This window comes from Barbatula barbatula (genome assembly GCF_947034865.1).
Source record: "Barbatula barbatula genome assembly, chromosome: 10".
Classification (NCBI taxonomy): domain Eukaryota; kingdom Metazoa; phylum Chordata; class Actinopteri; order Cypriniformes; family Nemacheilidae; genus Barbatula; species Barbatula barbatula.
In genome coordinates, this window is record NC_136773.1 from 11453283 (window position 1) to 11472202 (window position 18920).

General features: G+C 39.8%; 2 protein-coding genes across 2 annotated transcripts; both read left to right on the forward strand.

Moving 5' to 3' along the window:
• Window positions 1-1843: 1843 nt before the first annotated feature.
• LOC306899838 (HHIP-like protein 1) lies at window positions 1844-14047 on the forward strand. Its single transcript, XM_079466369.1, has 9 exons — window positions 1844-2373; window positions 5299-5945; window positions 6509-6652; window positions 8428-8756; window positions 8927-9053; window positions 9213-9358; window positions 9457-9538; window positions 12747-12829; window positions 12908-14047. The coding sequence occupies exons 1-9, from the start codon at window positions 2086-2088 to the stop codon at window positions 13549-13551; spliced, it is 2490 nt and encodes an 829-aa protein (XP_079322495.1). The 5' UTR covers window positions 1844-2085; the 3' UTR covers window positions 13552-14047.
• An 810-nt stretch (window positions 14048-14857) lies between these two features.
• yif1b (Yip1 interacting factor homolog B) lies at window positions 14858-18889 on the forward strand. Its single transcript, XM_079465352.1, has 9 exons — window positions 14858-14956; window positions 15039-15074; window positions 15511-15713; window positions 16125-16229; window positions 16342-16420; window positions 16638-16695; window positions 17228-17383; window positions 17586-17679; window positions 17947-18889. Exons 2-9 carry the CDS (start codon window positions 15041-15043, stop codon window positions 18100-18102), a joined length of 885 nt encoding a protein of 294 aa, XP_079321478.1. The 5' UTR covers window positions 14858-14956; window positions 15039-15040; the 3' UTR covers window positions 18103-18889.
• Window positions 18890-18920: the final 31 nt, after the last annotated feature.

An 18920-nucleotide genomic window follows, 5' to 3' on the forward strand; every position in this document is an offset into this window, starting at 1 on the left:
CTATCTATAGTAAGCTACTATAGATTTATATTTATCTAATTTATTGGCAAGAGTTTGTTCAAAGATAAATTAAAATTAAACATCAGTCTTTATCTTTGCCAAAAAAAAACGATACAATAACAGCCTCATGCAAAGCATTCTAGGAACCAGAAATCCACAAAACCTGTTTTGTTTCTGATTTTGGTTCCCAGAATGCTTTTGCATGAGTCTGTTATTTTATAGTTGTTTTCTGTAAGGATAAAGACTTGTTTATGTTTAATGATTATTTATCTTTCAACAAACTGTTGCCAGTAAATTGCATACATGTAAATCTACAGTAAGTTACTGGCAAACTGCTGCCAGTAACATTGTTGTTTTTACAGAATTGTTTTACACTGAATCTATTGTTTTAAACAGAATACATTCCGTGTCCTGCAGATAAAAGGCAGCCGAGTCCCTTATTATTCAGGATGTGCTTTGAAATGCTTCTCATTGAATGATGGCCAAACACATACCACTGACACATTCATTTGTAGTGTTTTAAAGTCTTGGTCACATTGACAGAAGTCATTAAGCTCCCCATAAGACGCAGTTTCCCAGAAGGTCTCCACATGGTGTGGCGCTGAATCACTGGGTACAGTTTACTGGACTTCCTCCCACAAATCGCTGACCATATACAAAAAAAGGCCCTTACTGACTCCCTTTAGACATAGCGAGATATGTATCAGACTGTAATATACACTTAGGAAAAGTTTAGGCCTTGGCAGACCTGCAAAGAAATTCAAAGTCATTGACGTTCCTTTCAGGCTGTATTATTTTAGTTGCATAAGCAGGCTCAACAGTGGCTTTAGATGCGAGAGTGTTTAAGATGTACAGCTATGAGATAAGACCATGAGCATAAAATGACACATTCACACGATATGCTTTATAAAACATTATGAAATATTTGTAACTGGTGTACTATGTGCAAACACAGCTGAACTTCAAAACATCTAAATGTAAAATAGCTGTTGCACATACAAAGACTCAACAGGTATAATGCAGCATTAAATATATAAACCTGAAATGAAACCAGGTGTAAACAGGAATCATGAAGAAAGATCACACTTCTTCATTATACATTTCACATTTAAACTTGAAAAATTTCATTTCTGTTACACCAGTGCCATCAAACGAAATTGAAATATGTTTGTTAGAGCATCATGACTGCACAAGATATAACTACATGTGTCCCATCAATGGTGTGAATCACGCCAGAAAACCTCAAAAAGGATTTGGGAATGGCTCACGTGGGGGAAAAGATGCTTCTCTGTCTGTCTGAATTAAATCCAGATGTGAGACACGTTTCAATTTTATCATGCAATGTATAGCTCATGCAAGGAGATACAACAAAGTTTTTATATACAGTAGTTCAAGTAAGTAAAAGGTTAAGTCACATTAAGAGGTTTACAACCAAGAGCTCACAAATGACAAACCAAACCACAGGATATAAATACAATAACTGAAATAAAAATAATAATTTATTGAAAGGAAATTGCCACAATTTCATTGGTCTTGACACAAGTGTGAAAACTAGTGACATGTACATGACAAGACTCATGCACTCGAATGCTAAAAAAGAATACACTAAAAAGACATACTGAATAGTTAAATGACATTATTGCAGGAAAATGAGCATGCTCTGCAAGACAGGGCAAGAGAAGAAAGCATGGGTTCATTCGGGGGAGGGAAGCCTCAAGCGTGTGATGCAGGCCAGCCGCAAAAAAGAAGGAATGCATCTGCCAAAGGAGCGAGGGAAAGGAGGAGACGGTGGAAAGGGGGAGGGAATAGAAGCTTGTGTGTAATGATGTGTATGTGTGCGTTTGTGGCATGGCTGTGGCTCAGACTGTTGAATGAGACTAGGCCTTGTGTTGCACTTTTCAGGTTGCGTTCTTTCCCCTGGAGCCACATGTCTGCATCGTGTGTTTATATCCGCACATGCCTGAGGGAGATAGCTGACCACCAGCCACCACATCTCACAGAGCGATCTGTGGAGACACCTTTGGCATCTCTCAATCTTAGCACAAGCCACCATTGTCAGAAGAACGTCTAGTTTTCTCCCGTGAGATGAATGGAATGTCACTGTGGAGTGGTTTTTGCCTTCTCTCCCACAGCTTGCTTCTGGTGGTCCTCCTGTTACCTCTGCAGGGAAATGCCCACCCACAGTGTCTGGACTACAAGCCTCCGTTCCAGCCTCCGGAGCCCCTGGTATTCTGCAACGAGTATGCCAAATTTGGATGCTGTGACTTAGACAAGGATAACCAAATATCCCAGCGCTTCTATCAGATCATGGATTATTTCGATCACACTGGATTTGTGGCCTGTGGGAAGTACATCCGCAGCATTCTGTGTCAGGTGAGATTTTCGTCAGGTTGATTTTGTTCTCAGATCATTCTAAGTGGCATTAAACCTCTGGTTTCACACTGGGGTCACACTTGACTGATTTGTGCTGTTTTTGTTTTGATGCTCTATTATGTGGTTTGACAAGCTGCTTTAAATTGGCATTAAAGTGATAGTTCACCCAATTTCTGTCATCATTTACTCATCTACTTGTCATTTCAAACCTTTATGACTTTCTTTCTTCTTTAGAAGAAGATATTTTGAAGAACATTGGTAACCAAACAACGCTGGCCCCCATTCACGTCTGAATGGACACAAAGTCATTGCATTACATCACATTTTGGAATTTAGCAGACGCTTTAATCTAAAGCAATTTACAAGAAAGAAACGATGAAGTTCTAAAAGTAAGAATGGAAGAGGAAGTGTTATAACAACGGACACAGTATTCCTCAAAATATCTTCTTTTGTGTCCTGCGGAAAAATGAAATGCAGACATGACAAAAGGGTGAGTAAATTATGATAGAATTTAACACTTTAAGCTGTGTTAATTCATTCAAACCGGAGCGCTACATCGCCTGTTCCCACCCCCTGAATATCCATCCCCTTTCACAAAAATCTAAATTAACATCAGAGGCTATGGTATCAGATGCATATCAGATGCAGTGCAACTGTCTTTAATGTATTATCTCTAATGTAATTGGAAAAATGTTGACATAAAAAAAAACTTGTCACCAAACTTTAGACAAAAACTCATAATTAAATGTTCAGTCTCTCTGCAGCAACCATTCAGGGGTTCTCTTGTGCATATAAACTGTAACATATTCGTAGAAAAGTTTTGGGACACTGGAACTAGTCATTTTGTGTGTTTTCTGTAAACAACCACAGCTCATGTCTAAATCATGTATCTTCTTTGATAGCAGATATAACCCTATAATGGTTTCAGGGCTGTTGGATTAAGATTCCAGTTAAATGATTATATGCTACCTTGCAGTGTTCAGATTGCATTAAGCTTGTGGTTGGCATGGAAAACAGCTGATTTATTTGGCTACTTAATGGGGACGTTGAGCTCAATGATAGCCGTTGTGATATTTATCCCAGATGCAAGCAAATGCTTGTGTTTCCGTCTTCAACCTGGAGAGAAGCAAAATATACACTTCCTCTCTGGCTGCACATGGGAAATATCATATTCCTATGTAAATGAGAGACAGAAATACAAAGATTTTAAAGCACGAGTTCTTACAAATTCATTCATGTCCTTTTGGACACTTATAGGTTTCTTCCTATTTCAGAATAAACCAAAATCAGAGTACAGTCAGAAACAAAGTATCAAGGTTTATGTTTTCCAAGGCCTTTACTATAAAAACATTCAAATAACGTCTCTAACAGCTCCTGTTTCTCAGTATATGACTCCAGAACACTTTAAGGCAATGCTTTAAACTCACAATGCCTAATGAGTGACGCACGCACACTCCAAACACATTAATGAAATTTGAGTCCCAGTGAAGTGAAGCAAATGGTGCTGATGAGAGATCAAACCTTGACACCATCTGTTGCAGAACAAAATCCATGTAGAGTTAGATCGGGTCAGAGATTCTTATCTCCTTCAGAGCCTCATCATCACAGAACCATGTAAACAAAATCATACAAGAGAGGAATATAGAAAGCAATGATTCAATAATAACTTAAATAACGCAAAACAACACTTTGGCGTATATATAAAGTAAAAAAGTATAAAAAAATGTATAGTATATCTTTGACTATTTCTCACTAGTCATTTAAGGGCAATAAGCTTGGATGTCAAGAGTGGCTTTATCTGAAAATAGAGCACTGAAGCTTTGCGTTATATCCTGACTAACTCAATTACCTAAACATTTTAATTGAGCCTGAAACCGCAATGAACTTTGGCAGAGCTTCCTTGACTTATAGTAATTCAGTCCAATTTGTGCCCAACCCCATCTCTTGCAAGTTTCTTTCCCCATTAGACCCACCAAATCTCTTAAAACCAAACAGGATATTGTGTTTGAATTGCACACAAAAATTTGTAAAAGTGCATTTTCAACGTTATTCTTACATTCCATTTCATTTTCCCTAGCATCCAACCCACTTTTAGTTTCATTATTTGTGTAATGTCATTATAGTACTCACATATGATTTGGAGTCCAGAGCTGGCAGTATTGTTGCCAGGGCTGGCTCAGTCCTCTGATGGGTGTGGTGTTGCAGCAACAACTTAATGAGGGTTCGGTTGGACCGAAATGTCCATGGGCTACTGTATTTATAGCTCAAACGATCATCACCAGTTGAATTGAACCCAGGGTTCCCAGCTGAAGTTAATACGTGCAGACTGCCACGTTTGCCAGACGATAGGAGGAGGAGACTAAAAAAAAAAAAAAAACGACTTCAATGGAACCGACCAGTTCACCAGTTGCATATGAGTCACTTAAGGGTATTGATTATAGTAGTGGTATTAACTTTATACTAAACGTTACATTTATAATTATTCACCTCTAAAACAGGTGGGTTTCCTGATCAAAGCTGAATTGTTGTTTTTATATTTCCAGTACAATACATTTACTGTAGATATTCTGCAAAGGCTGAATTAAATACACATACGATGCATTAAAGGGTTAGTTCACCCCAAAAAAAAAATTATTACTGTCATTATTTATTCATTTTGATGTCATTCAAAATCCTTATGACTTTATATGTCAATATTTGAGAAATTACTTTTCTGATTTTGTGTCCAAGGAAGTCAATTGGGGACCAATGTTGTTTGGTTCAACATTCTTCAGAATGTCATTTTTGGATGAACAATCCCTTTAGGATGTTGCACATTTCATTACTACAGTATGTGCATTGCCTGGGAGTCGAACCTACACCCCATGTGTAGTTCTCTATTTATAAAATGTCATGCAATATTTTCATTCTTTGATCTTGCTGTAGGAATGCTCGCCATACGCAGCTCACCTTTACGATGCCGAAGATGCCAACACCCCAATGCGAGAGCTTCCAGGACTTTGTGGCAACTACTGTAATGATTACTGGCTTCATTGTCGCTACACTCTCAGCCTTCTGACCAATAACAATCAATCGTATGCTATTGAGGAAGACCGAAACAAATTCTGCAAATACCTGGAGCTGAAGGATCCAGAGTACTGTTACCCAAACGTCCTCATGAGTGCTGAGCTCAATGCAAACCTGGGTGATGTTCAGGCAGATCCGCAGGGCTGCATACAGTTGTGCCTGGAAGAAATCGCAAACGGTCTTCGAAATCCCGTCGCAATGGTACATGCGAACGACGGCACCCATCGCTTCTTTGTCGCAGAGCAGCTGGGTTATGTGTGGACCTACCTTGCAAACGGCTCTAGAATCGACAGGCCCTTCTTGAATCTGACTAAGGCGGTTCTAACATCACCTTGGGCAGGGGATGAGCGAGGATTTCTTTGCATTGCCCTACACCCTCGATTCAAAGAAGTGAAAAAGGCGTATGTTTATTACTCCGTGTCTGTGAAGAAGCAGGAGAAAATTCGGATTAGTGAGTTCACATTGTCTGAACCAGATATGAACATCTTGGATCATTCTTCAGAAAGGTGAGGAAAGAAACATATTTCAGTACTGGACAGGCTCACTCAATCTGACATGACTTCACAAAAAATAAGTATACTTTGCACGGTAAAAAATATTCTGGCCAGTTTAATACTGTAAAATATATAAAGAATTACATATTTTCATGCTTTTTGTGTAAATTATATTTTTTTCTGTAATTTGACTGTTTGTACCGTATTTCAAAAACCTTGGCAGATGTTTTAACCTTATTTCAAAACTAAAATTATTGTTTTTTACAGTGTACGTTGATTTTGTATGCTAATTCATGTAAATGATGTATGGTTGTGTAGTAAATATACTAGTTTTAATACTACTTGGGACAAGTATATACAAGTATAACAGTAGTGAACTTTGAGTACACAACTAGTTAAGTAAGTTTATCATTTATCAACTATGCTATAAGTGAACCTCCAGGTATACTGTTAGTTTACTTGTAATACTTTGAAGAATACTTTTAATTAATTACCAATAAAAAAGTTATAACATTAGATAGCAGATTAATAGTCAGATTTACTTAAAGATGCCATGTTGTCTGTTGGGTTCTCAGGACACTTTTAGAGGTCGATGAGCCTGCATCAAATCACAATGGAGGTCAACTACAGTTTGGGTTAGATGGCTATCTGTACATATTCATTGGAGATGGCGGAAGAGCGGGAGACCCCTTTGGAAAGTATGGAAATTCCCAAAACAAGTAAGTAATCCTAAAACACATTATTTGCCTTTGTTTTGCACAGTTCCATAAATATATTTTATTGTGAATGTACTCACGTATTTGCTTCATTCGATTCATTTCAAACTCATGACATCATTAGTTCAATTGTTACTGCATGAGATGAAGACAGCCATGATCTGGTGATGACCATAATATGTTTGTGTTAGCAGACTTGTGGCAAGCTAACCTTACTAGCTCTTATTAGCTCATTTGTTAAATACATGAGGACAAAAGTGTTAAAACTGTATAAAACAAATAACAGTGATGCATGGCTCATGTCAAGTCTAAATATCTCTATGTTTATCTTAATATAAAAGAAGGTAAATACAGAGCTAGACCATAAGCAAAAAGTTAACAGTGTTCCAGAAGCACTTCCTGTTTCAGTTTTTGTTATTTCACACATAAGTCTTAAAATGAGTCTTGTTTGCATAACATTTTGGAGCTTTAAATGTTGGTTGTATTCTATAACATGCTAGTGTGCACTCAATAAGCTGTGGTGCTTGTAGAGGAGATACAGTATAACGTATACGACATCCACTTACAGTATATTCAACAGCAATATAATTAAAATGTGCCTTCAGCTCTTAAGCAGTCGACTCTTTGGCAAACATTTTCCCCAGTGAAGTAATGTACTTTCGGCTAGAGACCCGCAGCCTCAAAATATTAGCTTTGGCTCGACCAAGCTCTGTTCCCCATGAGATGAGGCATGAGTAGATATAAGCAATGCCTGGTAAATCTACAGTGGCACAATGCCACTTAAACTCCACAGCACATCTTTCATCCTTAAAGAGAGACCTAGTATAAACACAAAAGTAACACTAGATCCTTGGAACCATACAGCCAAGATTAAGTCAGTCACTGAGAAGTAGATAAAGTTTAATGAATTATCCCTGGGATATTTAAAGGTCCAGTCTCATTGCAGTGTTAAGAAGACACTGACAGTCATCTGGACTTTTTTCAGCCAAACAAGTTATATATATTGGTATGCTGGCTTTTCAGCTTTGAAATGCCATTGAATGCCATGTTTGCTCCAAAAGCGAATATATCCATACAAGAAGTTTTGGTGGGTTACTAAATATCTACCAAAGTAAAACATTATTTTCATCACATTATATAAAAGAGAAAATGACTTGTATTTTTTGCCTTTTTAGTCATTGTTTTAATATTTGGATTAACTATTGTTTGATCATTTCACGTTTTATGTGCTTTGGTCAGCCATTGGTGGTATATACAAAGAATTGTATTTATGTTTCCAAAGTTTCTTATGTTTTTTTTGTAGCATATACAAATATGAAAACTTTTAGGCTATAACAAAAAATATTAATAGATATAACAAAATGTGCTTGACTACACCAGCAATACTGGAAAATGAAGTAATAAGATCTAAGGTTTGAGTTTATTCAAAATAGGAAAAATGTGCAAGGGGCCTCCTCACAGACAGTTCAAGCCCTTTGCCAATGCAAATATTGACAGCAAATATTGACAGAGAGCATTGTGGGCCATGAAACGGTTACGTGAAGTTAGAAAAGATGCAACTTAGAGAGAGAGAGAGAGAGAGAGAGAGAGAGAGAGAGAGAGAGAGAGAGAGATAGAGTGCTCTATTTTCACACACACATTTTGTACTTATGATATACAATAAAAATGTCGCTCTCTGCACAACATAAATAATACATTTATTATGTTAATTATGAAGGTGCTCAACTTTATGTAGTTGCAGAAAATGTACACCCCCAAAACACTTTCTTGTTTTACAGGTCAACTCTTCTCGGCAAGGTCTTAAGAATCGACGTAGATAACAATGACTCCGGTTTCCCCTACATTATTCCTCCAGACAATCCTTTTGTGGGAGAAAAGGACACAAAACCAGAAATCTATGCCTATGGTGTGAGAAACATGTGGAGATGTTCCATTGACAGAGGCGATTCAATAACTGGCCAGGGAAGGGGCAGAATGCTGTGTGGAGATGTTGGACAAAATAAATATGAAGAAGTTGACCTCATCGAAAAGGGGGGAAACTATGGGTGGAGGGCGAAAGAGGGATTTTCCTGTTTTGACAGGAAACTGTGCTTCAACTCTTCCCTCAGTAAGCAAGCTTGAAAAACTGAACTCTTAAACTTCTTTTGAAAAACCCTTTTAAATGTATTTTCAGGTTGCCGTTTTTGACTACTATTAAGGGATGAATTTAAGGGTAAATATCTTCATAAATAACTTTTCTCCTAACAATCTGAACATGTGTTTTTCTCTTTTTCTTAGATGATATCCTTCCCATTTTTGCTTATCCACATAAAATTGGCAAGTCTGTTACTGGCGGCTACATCTACCGAGGCTGCCAGATGCCCAATCTTAATGGTCTGTATATCTTTGGGGATTTCATGAGTGGGTATGTAGGCTATGTTTCTTGCTTGCTTATTTAAAGAAAAATAAATCAAGAATAAAATAATTAACTAACACAGACTAATAATATCGTTCTCTTACCCATTTATTTCAGTAGCTTCACTTTACAGCACATCTCATAACTTTCCTGTCTGATTATTCCTAGCCGACTGATGTCCCTGAGGGAAAACCTAGACACTGGAAAATGGAACTATAAGGAGATCTGTATGGGCAAGGACAAAACTTGCAATTTCCCTAAACTAATAAACAGCTATTACAAGTATATCATATCTTTTGGTGAAGACGAGGCAGGTAACTTTGAAGTTCTATTCATCCTTAGCTACATTAAAGTCAATCTCTAAATAGTTCTGCAAAGTAACTTTACCAGAATCGTTGTCCTTTGTGTTTAGGAGAGCTGTACTTCCTTGCAACAGGAGCAGCCAGTGCGACAGCCAAAGCAGGAGTGGTCTACAAGATAGTGGATCCATCAAGGTACACATTAAAGTGATTGATCATGCAAAAATGAAACTTCATTCATCGTATACTCACCTTGTCAAACCTGTCTGAATTTCACAAATTCTATTTTGAAACATGTTGGTTACCAAACAACAGTGGTACCAATTGACTTGCATTGGTTTTGTGTCCGTATAGTAGAAGTAAATGGGTACCGCTGTTGTTTGGTTACTTTCTTCAAAAAATTGTGTTGTGTTCTGCAGAAGACAGAAAGTCATACATGTTTGAAATGACAAGAGGGTGAGTACATGAGTACGTGAGTTTCATTTTTAGGTGAACAATCCCTTTTATATACAGAACAGATTTAAAAAACAAATCCAGAACAGTGATTCAATTGGTTATTAGTGCACTGTTTTGCGGTTGTTAGATGGTTCAATACAGGCCCAGATCAGAAGAATCCAAGTCCCTATAATTTTCTTGTCCCTATATATGGTTTGTATTCCTCCTTCAATGTAAGTCAAGAAAATTAGGCAGTTTATGGTTGCGTTCTTGGGAATATGAAAGCACACCTCTTCTTCACATGGTTTGAGGTATCTTTTATGTCTGTTGCAAATATTGTGCAGGATGAGTTACGCAATCCAGGTTTTGTTAGGACTCTGTCCTTCCTGTCTCGAGCTTTCAAGCTCCCTGGGCAGAGTCATGACATTGCCACGTCTTTCGGGTTTCTGTTGTGTTATGTGTGGAGACATGTGGCTTTATGTTGTTACGTGATGCCACGTGTCTTCCTGTTATGTCTCTCAGCCCCACCCTCCTATCTCCTGTTAGGGTTTCATTCCCATCGTCTGTTTTGTAATTCACCTCGTTAGGGTTTCATTCCCATCAGCTGTCACCACTCTCCCCATGTAATCACTCCTCGTTAGTGTCTCCCTTTATATGGTCTCAGTTTCTCTCTGTTCAGTGTTGGTGCATTGTCTTATATCTATTGTCTTTTGTCGGATGTTGGTGTTTGTATCAACGCTCACGGTAGTATCCCCTGTTTCTCGTCTTGTTGGACTACCCTGTTTCGGTTTTGTTTCTAGTGTTTGTTTTCTAGTGTGTTTTTGTTCTTGTTTTTCCCCATTGCGGGTGTTTTATTTAATAAAGTTTATTGTTAAACCTTTGTCTGCCTGCATCTGGGTTCTGTCCAAAACCATTTTGTGACAGAATGCACCAACCCATAAGAACCCAGCAGGCGGCGATTTTCCCTGCAAGGCCTCGCCAGCCTGGTCCCCTCTCCAACATTCGCCAGGGGAACTTGGACCGGGACGAGTACCTGGACAGGTTCCTGGAAGCCGCAGTGGAGGAGCTCTTCGGGGAGGAAGAGGTGACGGCGGCATTCAACAGCGGACTGAGGGTCCCCCTATCGCCTGCGGAGATGAGGAGGCTGAGACCGCTTGGCTTCGAGGGTGTGCTCCAGTTCGCCATGAGCCGACCGGAGCCCAGTGTCTCCGTCTGTCCGAGGTTGTCTTCTCCGTTGGGCCCCATCCCCGAGGATCAAATCCTGGAGCTTGGGGTGGTGACCACCACCGCACCATCAGCCTCGGACCCTGCAACCTCTTCACCACCTACCAGTCTTCAGGGCAAGGGTGGAAGGAGAGAGTCCTGGGCATCATCTTCGGAGGCCTCCAACGCGGAGCCAGCCCCGTCCTTCACCTCATTCCTCCAGCCGACTACCAGGAAATTGGCTCGGCAGAAGAGGAAGAGGCAACGGAGGGGGGCACGTAAACCAGCCCAGCCGGTTCTCCTGCCGGTTCTTCACCCGGTTTCACAGCCGGCCTTCCAGTGGGCGATCCAGCAGGCTTCCAGTCCTGCCCTTCAGCAGGCATCCAGACCTGCCCATCCGCAGGCGGCCGGACCTGTCCTTCAGCAGGCGGCCGGACCTGTCCTTCAGCAGGCGGCCGGACCTGTCCTTCAGCAGGCGGCCGGACCTGTCCTTCAGCAGGCTTCAGGACCTGCCTTTCCGCAGGCTTCAGGACCTGCCTCTCAGCAGGCGTCAGGACCTGCCTCTCCGCAGGCTTCAGGACCAGCCCTTCCGCAGGCTTCAGGACCAGCCCTTCCGCAGGCTTCAGGACCAGCCCTTCCGCAGGCTTCAGGACCAGCCCTTCCGCAGGCTTCAGGACCAGCCCTTCCGCAGGCTTCAGGACCTGCCCTTCCGCAGGCTTCAGGACCTGCCCTTCCGCAGGCTTCAGGACCTGCCCTTCCGCAGGCTTCAGGACCTGCCCTTCCGCAGGCTTCAGGACCTGCCTTTCCGCAGGCTTCAGGACCTGCCCTTCCGCAGGCTTCAGGACCTGCCCTTCCGCAGGCTTCAGGACCTGCCTTTCCGCAGGCTTCAGGACCTGCCCATCAGCAGGCATCCAGACCTGCCCTTCCGCAGGCGGACTTCCAGCCGGTGCCTCAGCCAGTTCTCCGGCCGGCATCACCTCAAACTTTTTTCCCCCTTGGACACACACCTCTCCCTAGCCTTTTCAAGTCCCCGCCGGTCTCGTCCGGTCTGTCCTTCCTGTCTCGAGCTTTCAAGCTCCCTGGGCAGAGTCATGACATTGCCACGTCTTTCGGGTTTCTGTTGTGTTATGTGTGGAGACATGTGGCTTTATGTTGTTACGTGATGCCACGTGTCTTCCTGTTATGTCTCTCAGCCCCACCCTCCTATCTCCTGTTAGGGTTTCATTCCCATCGTCTGTTTTGTAATTCACCTCGTTAGGGTTTCATTCCCATCAGCTGTCACCACTCTCCCCATGTAATCACTCCTCGTTAGTGTCTCCCTTTATATGGTCTCAGTTTCTCTCTGTTCAGTGTTGGTGCATTGTCTTATATCTATTGTCTTTTGTCGGATGTTGGTGTTTGTATCAACGCTCACGGTAGTATCCCCTGTTTCTCGTCTTGTTGGACTACCCTGTTTCGGTTTTGTTTCTAGTGTTTGTTTTCTAGTGTGTTTTTGTTCTTGTTTTTCCCCATTGTGGGTGTTTTATTTAATAAAGTTTATTGTTAAACCTTCGTCTGCCTGCATCTGGGTTCTGTCCAAAACCATTTTGTGACAGGTTTATTCATATGGTTATGGGGATTTAAAATGTAAAAGTAAAAGTGAATGATTTTGAAATAAATATGGTTTGATAACAGGCTTTGCAGTTTTTATTTTGGCTATAGCAGATTTCTGTTCTGTTTTAACTTTTTATTGCAACAGCTGTGAAAATGTTTTTTTACTATTCAGGAGGGCTGCCCCAGGCAAGTGTAGCTACAAGCCCATTCCAGTCAGCGTTAAGGGCAAACTGGTTCATTTCAACCCTAAGGAAGGTAAGAGATCCAGTAAACACACATTGTGATAGTTTCTTCCATTTTAAACTACTTTATCGCTTTAACTTGTTTTCACAGAGTTTGTGATTAACAAAAAACCATCAACGACTGCTATTCCCAAGCCAAAACCAACCAAACCGAGCACAACCCCAACACCTCGACCACGAGTGCCCCAAATGACAACTCTGAGAGTACGCACAACAACCACGGTTCGACCTCGGCCACGTTACCCCCCTAGTACTCTCCGGCCTAGGCCTCAGTATGTGACCACCCCTAGGCCCACGTACTGGACCCCTGCACCCAAGTCCACAGCAAAGACGAGAGGTCGAGGTCGAGGAAAATCTAGGCGGAAGGGAGACAGGAGGGGCAGGTCTCGGGCCGGGATGGTGAGGCTGGTCAGCGCAGATGGTAGAAAAGACAGTGGCCGAGTGGAGATCTTCTTCCACGGTGAATGGGGCACAGTGTGCGATGATATGTTTAACATGAAGGCTGCGGATGTAGTTTGCAGGCAGCTGGGATTTCCCGCGGCCGTGCAGGTGTCTAAAAGAGCAGAACTGGGCGCAGGGGGTGTCGGGGTTAGCATCTTGCTGGACGACGTGGAGTGCGAAGGGACGGAAAAGACCCTTCTGCAATGCAAACATGCAAAAATTGGCAAACATAACTGTGCTCATGATGAGGACGTGGGGGTGATTTGTGGCTATGATGAACATGCAGTGGAGTGACTGTCTGTAGTCAAATGAGACCTATTTCATCTCAAAACTCTTGTTTACAGAGATTGCTGCCAGTTGAGAGATCAAAATCAATCAAACATTTATTATTATTTCAACACTGAATCAATGTGAGATGTTGACCATCTCACACAACGAATGAAAGTTGGATGACATACATTTTCTTCCCTATAATTTTTTTTATCAAAAATATATCTATCTATTAACTAATATTTTTCAGTGGAAGAATTAAATTAACTGAAAACCTAAATGTGATTCAAAAATATCTACCACTCCTAAAATCAAGCATTTCTCAGATGGTCTTTTAATCACAATTCAGGTTATTATACCTGTACATATTGCATTTTTCTTTTTTGCTGAATGCTATTGTTGCACACATCATTTCTTTGTTTAAATCTGAATGATGATTTTATCAAAAAGCAAATGCTGGACATTCTTTGTTACACTGTCAAAATATAACAATGTAAATAAAAGAGTTTGGTCATCATTCGAGAAGTGAGTGCAATTCTATTTGAATAAAGTCATATTTTTATGCTTTTAGAATGACAAAAAAAGACTAAACAATTAAATAACTCTAATTGTGATCGTAAAATTATTTATACACATGAAAAAACACTTAAGGTGATCACTGTGTTCAGCCACATTTTGCCAACCATATAGGATCAAGGCTAAGGTTTCAGTAAATTATAGTTTGCCCATGAATTAAAGGGACTGTTTGGAACAACTATAGAGTGAGTTGGCTAATTCATGGCAGAGTTTACATTTTTGGGTGAACTATCCCTTTAACAATAGCTATAAATAAGTACTTTGAACTTTGTTTGAGCTCTTATCTGCAACAGATAACCGAACGTTGCCAGCATAAGCATGAAATTGACAAATTCAAGGTTGAACTGGAAGTGAACAGTTAAACCTGCGACAGAGACAAGTGCAAAACGGGAGAAAAAACTTTGAATGCTTAAAATGTCTTTCCTTCACAAACAAGTGATTTAAAAAATCTCCAAGAAAACGCATTTAACAGCTTGATATAATGCTAATTTTATCATTTAACTTGGGTTTTACCCTTTCTTAGGTTTTTCGTTTTTCCCCTGTAAAGCTGCTTTGGAACAATGCAAATTGTGAAAAGCGCTATATAAATTGAATTGAATTGAATTTAAGACATTTTAAAATGATATTTCCCCAAAATAGCTCGGCTATGACAGCGTTGTTGTAATAAGTATTAGTGTTAATGCTAATGTTATTGCTAATACCGAATTGTGTCTGTGGCACTGTGCATTTAAGGATTTAAAAAAAGGTCGCGGTCTCTTTAAATAACCCGGAAGTGATCTTGTCCTTCTCCGTCTCTTTTCCTCTTTGGGTTTTCGTGGTGCTAATTTTAGTTTCGCTACCCGGTGGCTTCTCGGTAAGAAGCACAAATGTATTAATACATATTTATATATTTCCTTGAACATATTTTATTAAAAGAAGACGCATTTGTTTTGGAGAGATGGAGTTTCCAAACCAGAGTGGGTTCAGACAGCGTAAGTTACGTGTTTTATTGCGACTCGTGATTTAGACGCTTTGGATTTCTTCTGCATTTGTATTAAACTGTGTTTCTGTGCTCTTTAAATAATAAACATTTAATTGTAAAGTGTGTGTTGTCTAGTCAGCCAGTCAGTAATTCGTCAATTTGCTTTGTATAGTAGCTATAGGTGTATTAAACCACAATATCTCCATTAGGATATGAATTAAATGATGGATTGTTTGCTCAATTATTATTTTTACTTGATCTGTTTTCTGCTTATATCTGTGTCATCATTTGTTAGTTCACATTGGAATTGAATCCCTTACATGCAAACACGGTTTGAAATCAGTGCGCTGCTTATATCAGTGAAGGCAGCATTGGGCTTCTTAATAAACATTTGTGTACACAACTTTAAATGGTAACAGACTTTGACATTATTCCTTGTATTATAGAACCAAATGTCAGGATGCGAGGCACCTCTATGGACACCGGTGATGCGAGTCCATTATTTGATGACACTAGCGCCGGGGGGCACAAACAAAGAGGAAAAGATGCTTATACAGGACAGGCTTACCTTTCAGACCCCATGTCTAACCTAGCCATGGCTTATGGCAGCAGTCTGGCCTCCCATGGCAAAGAGATGATGGATAAAAATGTACGTGATGTCTTGAAGCAAAAAAGCATGCATGTCTGTTGTTATGATGTTGAAGAGCATGTGACACTGTATTGAAAGAACATTTTTAAGTTGTGTAATATGAATTTAGGACACTCTCTGGATGATTCTAATCACGTAACATACTTAGTTTTTCGATGTTTACATGCAATTGGAACAACATAAGGTCAACAAAAAGCATAAGTACAATAAAACTGGTCTCGTATAGCCTACCACAGTATACAGAGCCAAGTTATTTTAAGAAAGAGTAAAAAAATAAGATAGAAGTCAGAACTTATTGGTCAGGTGCTGACGGAAGAGATGTGTTTTCAGCTGATTCTTAAATATGAATCAAAGTTTCCATTTTTGGAGCCGGTTTACAAGTCTTAGTGCTTTATCTGTCCTTTCTCACAGCTGGATCGATTCATCCCCATCTCTAAGTTAAAGTACTATTTTGCAGTAGATACAGTATATGTTGGGAAGAAGCTTGGATTGCTTGTATTTCCTTACATGCATGAAGTAAGACCTTTTATTCTTTTTATATAATTTTTTTTTAAGTGTGCTTGATGTATTTGTAATTTGAATGGGAGTATATTGCATGGAAATGTGACAATTGAACTGTGTTTCCTAGAATTGGGAGGTGAGCTACAAACAGGACACACCAGTCGCCCCGCGGTTTGATATCAATGCCCCTGACCTTTACATTCCCGGTAAGGCACAAAATCATACACTTCTAATCATAGTGATTCGTGAGTTCCTGTAAATGTTTATGTTGTAAGTTGTGTGCTAGATCTGGTGTATTTTGATACATTTTTACTGGAAATGTATTGTAAACTAAGTTCCTTTACCTCTTATCATTGGACTGCAAACTGCTGAAAGTGGCATCTGTGTTTTTATAAAGATATTTGTGATCTTCTCACTCCACAGTAATGGGTTTCATTACATACGTCCTGGTTGCAGGCCTGGCCCTGGGCACACAGAACCGGTAAGACAATTGTGGTCTGCTTATCAAGAGCAGATTTCACATTGTGGACATTTGTAAATGTATAACCTTAAAAATAACGAAAAATAACGCGGCAGCTTTTGGCCAGCTGTAGTGTAAAAAATCACGTACTGTGACCAATAATATTTGTTCTTGATCTCTGAAAAAGATTTACAATTACATTTAGTTTCAGAGGGATTTTTAGCCGAGAGATAAAAAATAAGACTATTCTCAGTTAATTTCTGTAGTTTAGAAATATGTCTATAGTTGTAAAAGTTCTGGATAAATGGAGACACTGACAGTACCGGATAGCTGTTTGTATTTATTTGCATCTCCTGCTTAAATGTAATAAACATTGTTTTAGAGTGGAGACATTTTTTCTTTTGAAACATCATTCTTGGCACCTAAATAAGCCAATTTTGCTGATGTGTTTTATAGGAAAAAGGAAGTAAGCAAACTGTGCTTCCTACAATTGTCTTGACCTCCTTTATCCTCACCGATGTTTTTTTCTGGTTTTCTGTCCCTCTCCGTTCAGCTTTTCTCCAGAGATTTTGGGCATTCAGGCAAGCTCGGCTCTGGTATGGCTCATTATTGAGGTTTTGGCTGTGCTCCTCAGTCTTTATCTGGTGACAGTAAACACTGACCTCACCACTATCGATCTGGTGGCCTTTTCTGGATACAAATACGTTGGGTAATGCCTCTAGTTAATCCTTGTGTGTGTGAAATGGTTTGAGACCTTTCCTTGTGACAAGCTTATCACACATTTTTAAACTTTAAACCAGAATAGTCCAGCTGTCCCTAATGAGAACAAACCTGTGTGGAAATCTGGGTTTAGTTGCAAATAGCGTAAATGGGGAAAATCAAGTTTTACAATGCACTCTTTATTTCCTCAGGATGATAGTAGGCGTGGTAGCAGGCCTTCTGTTTGGGCGGACAGGATATTACCTCACGTTGCTTTGGTGCTGTGTCTCTATTTTTGTCTTTACGGTGCGTATCGAGAAACAATTTCATATGGTTGAAAAAAGTTTATTTTGAACTCCATTTCCACATTTTTGATGTTCTGCAACTTTATTCTCTTTTACATTTCCTATTATTGCATTTTAAATTCAATATTCATATCCGACTCTGAATTGTTTAGTTGTTTAAATTCTAAACAGAACACAACTTTTCAATTAAAAGAATCAAAGCCAGGTGCACTCAGGTTAAACATAGCTTTAGAAACTGAACCGTTAACCAGATCCATTTTTGTGACAGATTCGCACACTACGTTTGAAGATCCTCTCTGAGGCAGCTGCAGAGGGACGTTTAGTGCGAGGAGCAAAAAACCAACTGCGAATGTATCTAACAATGTCCATCGCTGCTGCGCAGCCCATATTTATGTACTGGTTTACCTTTCATCTGGTCAGATAAGATCTGAAGCACCCTGGAGGAACAGCAATGATTCTACCAGAGCAGTCACAAAGGAAAGATCCTCATCTATACAGACATGAACCTATTTGCACACATGTAACAAAAAACAATAGACATACATTGTGGAACCTCATAGCACAATCTCGTGCAGCTGTCTTTTGTATGTTTTTGTTATGTACGTTTCTAAGAACTATTGCTTTTTGTTTGTATGATGTACTATATGATGCGTAATGTATTTTTGTATGTTTATGTTTGCAAAGCAGTCATGCTATGACTGTGCCAGGCCACCACTGTTTAATACCCGCTGGCAGACTACCAGCTATACTTGTGACTGTTTGGTAATATTAACCAAATGAAACTTGCTCTGTGTGATGTGTTTTGTGTACATGTAGTCATTTATTACTCTGCCCTGACTGCCACTGTAATGGATCATTCAGAGTCTTAAGGTTAAACAAATACATGCCTAACTCAGATTTTATAGAAACGTGCTGCACATGCAGGGTCTGCCTGCCTTGAAATATGTCTTGAATTAATTCTACTTTTTTAAGGTTCAGTTGCAATTCACTTTTTCCAGATTTTGGAAATAAAGTGAAAACATGTCCACAAGAGCTCATGTTCGAAATCTGGTTTGTCTTATTTTATATGGTTACGTAGATTTAATTATGTGTTTACATACGTTTTGTAAAAAAGATGTATAAAAGGATGAAGTATATGTTGTTTTTGTTGGCATTTGATGGTGGTAGCTACCTACAACCAAAAGGTTGTATATATATAAATAGCACTAATTAACAGAATTGTCCTTTTTTCGTTATAGACGG